We start from the raw sequence: 14425 nt of genomic DNA, 5'->3' as shown, positions 1-14425 counted from the left end.
CTTCCTTCCTTCCTTCCATCCTTCCTTCCTTCCTTCCTTCCTTCCTTCCTTCCTTCCTTCCTTCCTTCCTTGAGTCCTGGGCTGGGAGTACACTTGGGTGACCTTTTATTATACTCAAGCATTAAAAAAACAAACAAACAAACAAAAAACCTTACTTGTGTCTTAGAATCAATAATGCGTATTGGTTCCAGGATAGATGAGCAGTAAGGGCTAGGCAATGGGAGTTAACTGACTTCCCCAGGGTCACACAGCTAGGAAGTATCTGAGGTCAGATTTGAACTCAGAACCTCCTGTGTCCAGACCCAGGTCTCTATCTATTGAGCCACCCAGCTGCCCTCTTTACTCAAGCATTTTCAGTTATCAATGAAGATGTATTTCTAGGAACTATGGTAGGTGCTATGAAGACGAAGAATGAGTAAGATGAGAGTCATTCTTCTTCTTTAAAAAAATTAAGTACATATTTTATTCATCTTTTTTCTCTTTGTAATACTGCTTCTTCTCAATGATATTCCACCGGAGGAAACAATGAGCACATTGTCTATGTTTGAGAACTTATGACTCATTTCTTACCTCTCTAGTCCATCACTTCTCCCTTGATTCACCAACAGTTCACTAAAGTCACAATTAGTCTCTGCAGTGATCAGAGATATCTTATCAAAGCTCAAGGTCTAGGTAGGGCCACAATCATCAACAGTCAGGGTCAACCAATTGATCAATCAATAAACATTCATTAATAGGGCAGCTAGTTGGTAAAGTGCCAAGCCTAGTGTCAGGAACATTGTTCTGAGTTCAAATCTGGCCTCAGACACATCTTAGCTATGTGACCCTGGGCAAGTCACTTAATACTGTTTGCTCAGTTTCCCTATCTATAAAATGAGCCGGAGAAGGAAATGGTAAACCACTCCAGTGTCTTTGTCCAGAAAACAGACAGAAGAAAGTCCCTGCCCTCAAGGAGCTCATGCTCTACTGGGGGGAATCAACATGCAAATATATACCAACAAACTATACAAGATGCAGAAGAAATAATTAACAGACAAAAGACACAAAAATTAAGAGACTTTGGGAAAGGCTATCTGTAAAGAATATATCAGAAGAAAGTTACAGACCCATGGCTCTGGGAGTTTGGAGGAGGGAGAAATGACTCCTAAATGAGGCATCATTAGGGCTTCACAGGAGAGGTGGTGGCAGGAAGAGCAATAGACTGAAAGTCAGGAGTCCTGAGTTTGAGTCCTAGTTCAACCTTAGTTTCACTATTTGATGCTGGGCAGGCCCATAGACCTCACTGGCACCTTGATGATGAAGGATGGAATAGCCGCTTTTCTTTATTTTGATCTGCCTTCCCTTCAAATCCTCTTGTTGCTTAATGTTTTGTATTTGGCATTCTGATGGACACTTTGGTCTTCAACACCTTCTCCTCCAGTTCCCTGATGACAGATGGTAGAGAAAGCAAGGCATATTGTTTTTAAATGCAAAGGTTACTGGCTGGATTTATAAGAGGAAGACATCTCTAGCTCTTTATGCCTTCTGTGTTGTCATTTCAGTCAGTGACAGATGGGAATGACTGTTTATTGTAGCCCCAAGTGATGGTCATAGGACCATAGGTGCCACTCTCACATGGGGAAGGGGGAGGAACTCTTGATCCTACATTGACCCACTTGGACCAAGAGTCACCATACTTGTTTCTCTGCCTAGGTGACAACTACTGTCCACTTCCCAGTTCTCATTGCTTCTCTTCTCATTATCTCTTTCCTCCTCCCTCCCCATTCCCCACCCCTATAGTATGGTCAATTCTCCTTGGTTTTTCTCCTGTGATTCCATTCTTGGCATCTATTAAACCAAGAAATAGAAAAGGGGGAAACTGCCAGTCTGCACTGCCTGTATGCACATTTTTAATCAATGTGAGCCCAACAGGCTGAGTTTGCTTAACAGAGGTATGTCTGCTTTATAGAATGACAGACAGGAACAGGGAGATGGTAGACTAGGATGAAGGGTGAGATGAACAAAGAAAACGGTAGAGAGATGGAGGAAAAAAAGATGGATGGGCAGAAGGACTGATGAATAGACAGAGAAGACAACAGAAAGTAGGAGGGAGAGAAAAAAGTGAGAAGAGTAGGAAAAGAAAAAAGAAGAAGCCAGAGTCAAAAGAGTTACCCACAACTTACCCAAGAAAAGGGCAAGGGCAGCAGTGCCAATATCTTAGGTTTTTAGTGTCCTGGTGTGAGTAAATAGTCACAGAACTCAGTGTACCATCACAGAGTCATAGACTTAGAGTTGGAAGGGAGCTTAAACCTCATGTGTGTGGTCCAACCTCCTCATCTTTCCTGCTAGCAAACTGAGACCTAGAAAGATCTAAGCAATTTGCCCAAGCCGGGCTCTGAACATACATTCCTGTACTCCAGACCCAGAGCCCTTCTTTATATCATACTCCCTCCCATAGATGTGAAGGCTTTGCTTTTTTACACCTCAGTTTCCAGCATTGTTTCAATCCATGTGTTTCATGAGAGAAGTTTTATATGAAGACACTATTGCCTCATTACTTGCATTAGGAATATTGTTATGAGGACAACTAGGTGGGTCACTGGATAGAGAGCCAGGCCTAGAGATGGGTTCAAATCTGACCTCATATACTTCCTTGCTATGTGACTTTAGACAAGTCACTTGACCCCTATTCCCTAGCCTTTACCACCCTTCTGCTTTGGAATCAATAGACAATATTGAGTCTAAGACAGAAGGTAAGGTTTTTTTTTTTTAACTGAATGTCATTATGGTGTGCTCTAAAAGAGGGTCTGAAGAAGTAGCTGCCCCTCTTTGTTAAGGGCAGTCCTCCCCAAACCTGAGAGTCATTGGGTAGACTATAGAACTGTCTTCTTTTATAGAGATTACTCCCTTTTGATTCTTTTTTAATCTTCAACTGTTTTAAATTTTTGTTTTTTCACTTTTTCCTTTTGATAATCTAGTCTTCTCTTTTTCTAACTTTCTTCTTTTTTTCTTTATTTCCCTCAACCTCTGTGATCATACTTCTTAACAGTTTATCTATCTTGTTAATTAAAAACCCTAAAGTTTCAATAAAGATTTTGCTTTCAGTTTTATTTCTTTGATTTTCAGTTTCTGTTTTTGCATTTATTTGGAAGGCTTCAATTTATCTAATTTATAATTTTATCTTATCACTTTTTTGCTCAAATTCATATTTAATTTTTTATCTCCTAGCACAAATCATCAAATGTGAGACCAAAATGAGGGACAAGTGTAAAGGGTCCACGTGCAACAGGTAACTTTTTGTTTTGACCCATCTTGTGATCAGTGCCTTTATTGGCCTTTAAATTCATCTGGAAGGCAATAATAAGTTGTAGCAGAGTCCTTGTGAAAATGGTTTTCACGACATCTTAATACAACTAAGGTGCTAAGTTTAGCAAGAATACAACTCCATTTTATTTCATGCCAAAATGCACGGGTCCCAGTTGACTGGCACTATTTATTCAATGCTTGGCATAGATTTGTATTCTATTTCTGTGAATCTAGGCTTTTAACACAATATCTCTGTTTCTACCTATCAAGATAGATACCCATTCTGGCATAGTAAAATGCTTAATTGCTTAATTTTTTTTGGAGTACTTGGGGGTGTTCTTCACGCTACTGTCTTGGCTCCTGGAAGCAGATATCCAGTGCTTAAAGCACTCAGAGCAATGTTTGACATATAATGAGTGCTATATGAATGGTATTATTTGAAAATCAAGATATGTACCCTGAAGATCCCACTGAATTCATTCTTTGTCCTAAAATCCTTCCCTTCTTTTCTAGAATCAATACTGTGTATTGGTTCTAAGGCAGAATATTTGTAAGGGCGAGGCAATGGGAGTTAAGTGATTTGCCCAGGAAGTATCTTTGGCTCTCACTCTACTGAACCGCCTAGCTATCCCCTGAATTCATTCACCTTAAGAAAACTTATCATTATTTTGGACTAACTGGAGGAAAGATTATTTGAACTAGAAAAAAGGTTCCAATTGTAGGATATTTAAAGAGAAATAACACTTTATAATTTTTAAGTCCCACAAAGGTCAGAATGATTTCAAATTGCACATAAATTCCTCAAACCATAGAACATCCGAAGCTAGAAGGACCTTAGAACACTGAAGCTGGATTTGTAGTCAAAAGACCTGAAGTAAAATTCTAGTTCTTTTACTTCTTACCTGTATGACCCCAGACAAGTCAATTAACATCTTTAAGCCTCAGTTTCCTCATTTGTAAAATGAGGGGGTCAGACTCAATAAGACCCTGAAGATGTCTCCTTTCTAGTTTTATTGAATTTTGGTAGTCAGAATGTAAGGGACCTTAGAGGTTCCTCTAATCCCTTAGATGTTTTTGTTTACAAATGATGTCTTTATTAAAGTCCATGAAATTGGCTTTTATGTGGGTTAAATGTTAATGTTATGTATCTGTAATTCATTTGTTTCAACTTTATATGTAAAATTGAAGAGCATATACTAATTTAGATTTCAACCCAGCCCCTGCCAGATCTATCACAAATTCATAGTTAAAGGGCATCTAGGTAGCTCAGTGGATTGAGAGCCAGACCTAGAGACTGGAGGTCCTAGGTTCAAATCTGGCCTCAGACACTTCCTATCTGTGTGACCCTGGGCAAGTCACTTGACCCCCATTGCCTAGCCCTTATAACTCTTCTGCCTTGGAGCCAATACACAGTATTGATTCTAAGATGTAAGGTAAAGGTTTAAAAAAAACAAAAACCCAAATTCATAGTTAACCAGAGTCCAAATGAATGAGTTTCTCCTGGTTTTGCAAAGGGCACTTTCAGAAAATAAGGCTGAAGAGAACTAAGTCATTGGTGTATCATACAAGTAAAGTATTCGATCCTGAGAAATGAAGTGTTGCTTTTCATCCTCCTTTGAAATCAGGTATCAGTGCCCAGCAGGCTGTTTCAACAACAAGGCGAAAATTTTTGGAACTCTTTTTTATGAAAGCGTAAGTATTGTTCATTACCCTTGTAAGTGGCTTGGGGCAAATTTGATTGAAACAGAAAATATGCCAATTCAAATGTGGAAAGGCTTTCTTATCTCTTCATAGTATGGTGCACCTGGGTTAGGAAACTGCAAGATATCCCAACAGTCTCCCAACAAGGTTAAGGAACCAGTTTTGAAAATTGGAAATGATGAACAAGCTGTCAGACTTTTAAAAACACAGTAAAGGGGGCAGCTGGGTAGCTCAGTGGATTGAGAGCCAGGCCTAGAGACAGGAGGTCCTAGGTTCAAATCTGGCCTCAGACACTTCCCAGCTGTGTGACCCTGGGCAAGTCACTTGACCCCCATTGCCTACCCTTACCAATCTTCCACCTATAAGTCAATACACAGAAGTTAAGGGTTTAAAATTAAAAACAAAACAAAACAAAAAAACCACAGTAAAACAAAACCAAAAAACATTTATATACGTGAGGCATAGTCAGTAGAGAACTGTCCGTGGAGCTAGAAAGATATAAGCTCAAGATCCACTTCTGATATGTGCTGGCTGTGGGATCCTGGGCAAGTCACTGTTTCCTTCTCACTGTACTTCTCTAATACCAGAAGTTGCTGAAAAGGTGCCAACCTGCATTGACAGAGGGAGTTTTTTCAATTGGGAATTCCCATTATGGATCAAGTTACAGGACTGGTTTCCACCCTTTCCGAGTTGGGAGGGATACACTTTGCCCCGGATCCTTGTTATTGCAAGCTATTTCTGGATATCGGGGTTTTCAAGGGCTAAGAAGACCAGAGAATAAAGATCCAGCCCTAGAGGTGTAGGATGAAATATCTCTGCATTCATTCAATCTGTAATAGCCATCTTTGCAGCTTAGTTGGCTATGCTCAGACATGACCCTCATCTCTCTGTTCAGATTTCTTATGTAAAATGGTACTTTCCTCAAGAAGAGATCCTCCATCAAGACTGGTTCTCATCTCTCTGTGTCTTTGCTGTTGTGTTTCCCTAGTCCTCTAGCATATGCCGGGCTGCCATCCATTTCGGTGTCATAGACGATAAAGGAGGTCTGGTTGACATCACCAGGAATGGGAGGGTCCCCTTTTTTGTGCGTTCTGAAAGGAATGGTATTGCATCTTTAAGGTAATTCTTGACTTGGATTTGATCTCGATTCTTTGGGAATTATAGTTTCTGTACTCTGTTATGCCTTTCACTGACCTGTACTATTGCTTTAAAAAGGGAATCTAGTCCTTTTGCATAAACCAAAGCAATGTTCCTAGAGTACTGAATAATGAACGGGTCACTTTAGACCCTTTATTAGTCAGTCAGTAATTATTTACTTAAAGTTTACTCTGAGTCACCCACTGGGGAGACAGAGAAGAGCAAAAAAAGTCCCTGATCTCAGTGAGCTCACATTCAAATAGAGGAGATGAGCATGAAAATAACTAGGCAATACGAGGTATGTACAAAGTAGATGGAAGGTGATCTCAGAGGGGAAAGCATTAGAAGTTGATGGGGCTGGGAAAGGTCAGCCACAGAAGATGGGATTTGAACTGAATCTTGAAGCCAAGGAAGCCAGAGGTGGAGATGAGGAGGAAGGAGAGAATTCAAGGCATGGGGGATAACCAGTACACAACTACATGGAATCAGGAGATGGAGTATTGTGTTCTAGGAATAATATGAAGGTCACTGTCAAAAAGTTGAAAAGTACATAGAAAGGAGTAAAGGCTCATTGGATAGATCACTGGGCCTGGAATCAGAAAGACTCATCTTCCTGAGACCAAATCCAGCCTCAGATTCTTACTGTGTGACCTTGGACAAGTCACTTAACACTGTTTGCCAGTTTCCTCATCTGTCAAATGAACTGGAAAAGGAAATGGCAAACCACTTTAGTATCTTTGCCAAGAAAAACCCCAATGGGGTCGGGAAGAGCTGAACACAACTGAAAATGACTGAACACAACAACAGAGAGAAGCAAAGTTTAAGAAAACAGGATAGGAAGGGCTTTAAAAGCCAAATAGAGGATTTTATATTTGATCTTGGAGGTAATAGAGAGCCACTGGAGTTTAATGAATGGTGAATTATATGGTCAACCCTGGGCTTTCTAAAGACTACTTTAGGATAGGGGGAAGAAGAGGGAAGGAAGGAGAGAATTTGGCACTTGAAAAAAAAAGAAGCAATAAAAATATAAAAGCAAAGACTAAATACAGAGAGATCAAGGATGAGAATCGAGAAAAGGCAACTGAGATAATTGGTTACTCTGGAGAGAGCAGTTTTAGGTTTACTGCAAAGAGATAAGAAGACAGTGGAAGAGGAGGAGGCACTGAGTTTTTCTCAGATTTCTGAAAGATTTCAACCACAGAGAGGCATAAAAAACATAAATGATCCAGAGTTGTCATATCAAATGACAGTTGTGTTTTTTAAAAAAACAATGAGGAGACATAGATGTGTTTGAGGCATCAGAAAAGCAGCCAATAGATAGGAAGAGATTGAGGATTAGTGAGAGTAGGGATGAGAGGAGAGGTAGTTTATTGGAGGAGAAGGGATGGAAAGGGAGTGAGTGGAAGCCTTTTATTTTAACCCCTTACCTTCCATCTTAGAAACAATACTGTCTATCAGTTCTAAGGCAGAAGAGTGGTAAGAGCAGGGCAAGGCAATGGGGGTTAAGTGACTTGCCCAGATCACACAGCTAGCAAGTGTTTGAGGGTGGATTGGAATCCAGGACCTACTGAGCCACCTAACTGCCCCAGCTAATACCTTTTAGAAACAAGCTTGGAATCTTCCTGATTCCTAGACCAGCATTTTATTATACTATGGCTTCTCCTCATCTAACACAACCTCCTTATTTTCCCACCATTCCTTAACGTGAATCTTTAGCTCTACTTGAGTCCAAACTTGAGTCCACTTCCTCATTTGCTCCTTTGGATGGTAGACTGAATTTGTTCAGCACTCCCAAGAGTTGTTCCAATTTTCTGGTCTACCTCTCCGATTCCTGGAGAGCTGATCAAACTTAGGTTTTGTAGCTCATAGATTGTCCCCAATTGGGAATGACAGAATCACAGAATGTCAGAGCTGAGAGAGACCATATGGGGTTGACTAGTCCAGTTGTCTCCTTTGTATTTTATAATGTGATTATACTGATCATTTTCTCTTGTTTTTGTTTTATAGTAAATACAAGGCTTCTAACTCATTCATGGTTTCCAAAGTAACAGGTAAGCCTTTTACTAGAATATAATAATAGCTAGTATTTACATAGCACTTTAAGAGTCACATACTGGTGGCAACTAGGTGGTACAGTGGATAGAGCACCAGGTCTAGAGTTGGGAGGACCTGAGTTCAAATGTGACCTTAGACTTCCTATGACCCTGGGCAATTCACTTAACCCAGTTTGCCTAATCCTTGCCACTCCTCTGTTTTAGAATTAATACTAAAGCAGAAAGTAAGTGTTTATTTTTTTAAGTTATATAATACTTTACAAATATTATCTCTTTTGATCTTCAAAACAACCCTGGGAGGTAGTTGCTATTATTATTCCCTTCCTACTGTTGAGGACCCTAAGGCAGACATCAGCTAAGTGAATTACTTGGGGATCTTCGGTTGGATTTGAACTCAAGGTCTTCCTGATTTGAAATCCAACCATCTACCCATTGCATAAGATAACACAAATTAATTTAGATTTTTTTTTCTGGAAACTCCCTGAAGTGCCTCACTCATAATTTTGAAATGCCTGCTGAATTGAGAGTACCAGACTAGGAGTCAGTTCTGATTTGGAAGGTCACTACCACGCTGTGGGAGGTTAGATGGATCACATCACTTCTGGGATAAAGTTTCCCTATCTGTTCATGATAAAAGTCCCTGGTTTTTTCCCCCTTTAAACCCTTACCTTCCATCTTAGAATCCTTACTGTGTATTGATTCCAAGGCAGAAGAGCGGTAAGGAAAGTCCCTGTTTTATATATTAACCATTCATAAAACAGTAGAACAGGAAAGGCTCTTAGAGATCATCTAATCCATGCCTTTCATTTTATAGGATAGAGAAAAAGACTTGCCCATGATTTGCCCATTTCCCATTGTGCTTGTTTCCACAGTGCAGGACCTGGATTGTTATAGCACCGTTGCTGAGCTGTGTCAGTTTGAGAAGCCAACAAAACACTGCCCAAGGTAATGGCTCCACATGGGGACCTAATTCAGTGCCTAAGCTCATGCCTGTGCTAGCTTGTACTCTTTCAGTATGGTGACCGATGTTTCAACAGACGTCTCTACCACAACCATAGAGGGGTGTGTGTGTGTGTGTGTGGGGGGGACCAGAGTCAAATTCAGTCTTCAAAACTGATCTGGATTCGCTTTCATTATCAGAGATTTTCATTGCGATCTAGAGTTAATCTAATATTTACAAGTGACTTGGAGAGGAAGACGGGCAATTTCTTCTATAGCTATCTTAGTTTGCATAAAACAATTTATTTACTGAAAAGGAGGACTTTAAAATTATGAATTTCCAGCATTGCTGTAGTGTCCCTTGATGTGTGTATCTGTTTCTTTCTGTCTCTGTCTCTCACTCTGATTTCTCTCTCTCACACACACAGAGGATTTTCATAATCATAAACCATTTAAAGATATTACATTATGATTGTCATGATAGTTTTTCAGTGAAGTCATTTGTAGAGAAAAAATGCAGTACCTCAGTTTTACTGTAGTTTTTAGACACATCTCTGTTGACCCTAAATTATTTTTATGATACATAAATTTATTTTTATGTTAAATTATAACATACAAATATTTGTATGCATGATATTATTATAGAATATATAAATATACACTGTGTATTACATTATCATATAATGCATATTTTATATTTTATATATATTCTATAATAATATATATATATAAATAAACCTTACTAATTTAGGAAGTAAGAGATGAGAGAGGTCAGTTTTCATCTTCTGAACATTGTGATATGTGATTCTTCAATCAGTTTTAAAATGTTTATTGATCTTTAAGACAAATCTCTGTGACTTTACAGTCATCGTTCCCCTCCACCAATAGAACCCCCCACCTTGTGACAAAAAAGTCTGTTTATGACTTTCAAATTATTGTTTGCTCAGAAACTTTGGAAATTAGGTATATCATAGACTTCCCTGCAGACTCTTTTAGAACTGGGAAAGGTCTTAGAAACTGCTTTGTCCAAACCTCCCACTTTATAAATGAGGAAATTGGAGTTTCAAGAAAGGAAGTGACTTGTTCAGGGTTGCCCAATGACCAACGTCAATAGCCAAACTTCTTACTAGCCCATTACCCTTCCCAGCCCTGGACTTGGAGTTGGGAGACCTCTTGGTTCCAATCTACACCTCCAACTGTTAAGTGATGTGTAAGCATGAAGAAGGCTCTGCCCCTCAATCTATAAAACTCTCCCTAATTCAGAGAGTAGAGGGGGAGTGATGACCAAGGTGATGTATGTCAAACACCCTGTAAACTGTAAAACAACGTATATAATATAACATATTTATATACATAATGTAAATATATAAAAATAATATAATATTAGTTATTATTAAAATGGATGATGAATTCTTATGTTTTATTGTTTTAAAGCACATTAGGCAAAGGGTCAGTATTTGAAATGCATTGAAGTTTAAAAATGGGCATTCCTTTAGTTCTTCTTTCTTAAATGTCCCCCCAAAATTCATGGAAAAAGAATGCAAAATGCTAAATCAGAGGTGGTAGAAGCCCAGTAGGTAATGTCATCCAATGTACAGTGTACTCTATCTTGAGAATAACATCAATTTAAACTGTGTAAAATGAAGGTCTTGTCTATTTCATCAAATCTGAAGTCTGAAATTTTGTGTTCTGAGATTTTCTAGAAGAAAGAATGCCCCCACCATCACCAACAAAAAACATTGGGGCAAAATACATTTTGCCTTTTTTTTTCCAGTTGATTCTTGATTCCCTTCCATGAAAGAGAATATGATTTGAAAATTGTAGTAATGAAGGGAAGCTAGGAAGCACAGTGGATAGAGCACCAGTCCTGGCATTGGGAGGATCTGGGTTCATTTCTGGTCTCAGACACATTCTAGCTATGTGACCCTGGGCTTACTCCCACTTGCCTAGCCCTTGCTACTCTTCTGCCTTGGAATTGATATTTAGTATCAGGTAAGATAAGGTAAGAGTTTAAAAAAAAAACAAGAAGAAAATTATAGCAATGAAAAGAGGATTTGTTACATCTAATATGTAGAGAAGATGGGAGTTTACAGGAGAGTTAGTTCTTTCCCTCATGGATCTCCCAGTTTAATAGGAGGAAATGGGACCAAAATTGGCAAGTGCATTAGAAAGTGACTAAGAAAAGGGTTTTAGTAAGATCCAGGGAGACTGAGAAAGTGAAAAAAGAAATTCACGTTGTGTAAGAATGGAGGCAAGGGATGGAATTCTTGGAGGGGGGCCGGAATTTGGGAAGAGGAATCCTTAGAATCTATTCTGGTTTTTTCCGATTGTTGAATGTGAAGAATAAAGGTTTTGTGGTGGTATCGTTTCAGAATTCGTTGTCCAGCCCACTGTAAGAATGAGCCGTCATACTGGGCTCCAGTGTATGGGACCAACATTTATGCAGACGTGAGTATATTTGCAGCTTCTAGAACAGACATGATCTCAAAACTCTCTGGACCTTCATTTATCAAGTTTCAATGTCTGAAAATCAGGAAACTTGGGGTTTAATTTTAACTCCATTATGAAGTAACCGATTAATCTTAGCCTTTCCACTTCCCTGGTTAGTACCTAAGTTTCTCTACTTTTAGGGTTGAAAGATTATGGTAGAGGGGGTAGAGTACTAGATTTGACACCAGGGAGTCCAGAGTTCAAATCCCATCTCAAGACACCAGCTGTGACCTTGGGCAAGTCATTTATCCCTTTGTACCTCATTTTCTTCACTTGTAAAATTAGGTGGTTAGACTAAATAACCTCTGAGGTACCTTTTTGCTTGAAATCTATGTCCTTATCCTTATTTCCAAATCTGTTCTTATTAATTAGATGCTAATAGAGTATCATTTTACATGATAATTGGTTTGGATTTTTCTAAGAGAATTCCATTTTCCATTAATTTATATTTTATAATTTCACTCTTTTTTATCTTAATTTCTGAAAAAAATTTCATTTGCAATATTCTCTAGTATGCCAGCTTTGTTTTCCTTTATCGTGATTTCCTGATAAGACAGTTAAATTTACAGGAAACCCAGGTGAGCTCATTGTTTACTCAAGATTTCTAGGGTAAGATTTGTAGTAACAAGAAGAACTTTTAAAGTTAGACTTTTAAAATAGATTTCAGGGGGCAGCTAGGTGGTTCAGTAGATGGAGAGTCAGGTCTGGAGTCAGGAAGACCTGGGTTCAAATTTGGCCACAAACATTTCCTAGCTGTGTGACCCTAGACAAGTCACTTAACTACATTTGCTTAGCCTTTGCCCTTCTGTCATAGTATTGTTACTAAGATATAAAGTACGGGTTTAAAAAAGAAAAGAAAACCTATTATTTCAGATATTGTACTGAAGGAGCAAAGCAAAATTGTAGTAGCTCAAAAGAAATATGAGATGCACTAATTTAGATTTATCTCAGTCCCCAGTGTTCACATGGGCTATTATTCTGGTGGTATAGTGCTTTCTTGAGCTAATATTGGTCTGATCAACCATAGTCAGGCACATCGTACACTAACCCTAACACAGTGATGTTATTTTGGCCCTTTTTGAGTATGAAGGACAGCAACCAACCAACTGAGCATTAGTTTCCCTATCTGTAAAATGGGGATAGTGATACCTATAGCACTACCTAATAGGATTGTTTTGGAGTCCAAATGCAATAATATATATAGAATTTTTTTTTAATTACTTTTTTCAATTAATATACATTTATTCCTTTTCCACAAACACTGAAAAGAAAAATAGATAAAACAAAAACTTTGTAACAAATATATATAATTAAGCAAAACATATTCCCATAGTCAGAAATTAATATCCCGTTCTGCATATTTGTGTATCATCTCTCTGTCAGGACATAGATAGCTTGATTCAGCTTTATGGGGATGGGCAGCTAGGTGGTAAAGTGGATAGAGTGGAAGTTTTTAAATTTGATCCCAGATCCCAGGATCTTTTGATCCTGGGCAAGTCCCTTAGCCTCAACTTGCCTCCGTTTCCTCATCTGTAAAGTGAGGATAATAGCCCCTTTCTCACAATTGATCACTGCATTGATTAGAGCTAAGTCCTTCAAAATGGTTTATTTTCACAATGCCATTGTGTTCTGTTCTCTTGGTTCTACTCACTTCACTTCGCATCAGTTCATACAAATCCTTGCAGGTTTTTTAGAAGTCATTCCCTTCACCATTTCTTATAGCACATTAGTATTCCATCATCGTCTCATACCATAACTTGTTCAGTTTTTCCCCAAAGGGAAAGTACTTTGTAAACCCTAAAGTGCCACAGATACATAAACACTGCAGTGGTTGGCAATTTAGAGAAATATCAGAGATGGCATGCAGGCTGGTTGCTCCATATCTCTGAAGCCAGATGTGTCCTGATATAAGCTGCCTAGTTCATCTGAAGTCCCAGCTTACAAAAATCCATTCCTATATGTGCCTTGATAGGGCTGTCTTTTCAAGGGCCAGTGACAGAAATTTAAAAAACTTTTAAATTAAAAAAAAAAACAACTCCTAGTTACTAAAGGTTGCTTAGGAAAAGGGGGGTTAGGAAAAGGTTACTGAAGAGAATTTTAGAATCTCTTTCCATAGAGCTTTCTAAGAATAAGATAAATATTTATTTGTTTAGTATAATTTAACATAATGGATAGAGTCCTGGGTTTGGAATTGGGAAGACCTGAATTCAATCCTACCTCTTATAATTACTAGCTATGTGACCCTAGACAAGTCACAGATGACTTTCTAGAACTTGAGGGGATTGAACCAGCTGGGTGCCTTCTAGATCTCTGATCTTATCATTAACCTACAGTCAGAGGAAGTTATATGGTTAAGCATCGGAAGTGCTGATTTGGGGTCATCTCTAAACATATGATTCTACAAGAAGGCTGTCTCCCATAAAGGGAACTCACCATGCTGATGAAAAATGACAGCTCCTTCCCTTATTCCAAAGGCAAGGCTACAGATCATCCCCAGAGCTTTTGTTTTGTTTTGTTTTACTAAAATCTTTACCTTCTGTCTTAGAATGGATACTAAGTAATTGCTTAGAACTTACTGCTCTTCAGTCTTAGAGCAGTAAGGTCTAGGCAATTAAGGTTAAGTGACTTACCCATGGTCACACAGTTAGGAAGTATCAGAGGCCAGATTTGAACCCAGAACTTCTCATCTCTAGGCCTGATTCTCAATCCCGTGAGCCACCTAGTGTGCTCTCTCTCTCTCTCTCTCTCTCTCTCTCTCTCTCTCTCTCTCTCTCTCTCTCTCTTTCTCTCTCTCTCTTCTCCCCCATGTATTTCTCTCT

At 38.8% G+C, this 14425-nt stretch overlaps 1 protein-coding gene across 1 annotated transcript in view; it reads left to right on the top strand.

Moving 5' to 3' along the window:
• The window catches only part of CRISPLD2 (cysteine rich secretory protein LCCL domain containing 2), a 53144-nt gene that overhangs the window by 27845 nt on the left and 10874 nt on the right, over positions 1–14425 (top strand). Inside the window, exons 7-12 of the mRNA XM_044659404.1 lie at positions 3208–3268; positions 4911–4977; positions 5975–6105; positions 8131–8174; positions 9050–9122; positions 11489–11564. Coding sequence (XP_044515339.1) covers positions 3208–3268; positions 4911–4977; positions 5975–6105; positions 8131–8174; positions 9050–9122; positions 11489–11564 — 452 coding nt within the window. The remainder of the gene's footprint in view (positions 1–3207; positions 3269–4910; positions 4978–5974; positions 6106–8130; positions 8175–9049; positions 9123–11488; positions 11565–14425) is intronic.

Source organism: Gracilinanus agilis, chromosome 2 (assembly GCF_016433145.1).
Source record: "Gracilinanus agilis isolate LMUSP501 chromosome 2, AgileGrace, whole genome shotgun sequence".
NCBI lineage: Eukaryota > Metazoa > Chordata > Mammalia > Didelphimorphia > Didelphidae > Gracilinanus > Gracilinanus agilis.
This window is presented reverse-complemented; position numbering and strand designations above follow the sequence as displayed.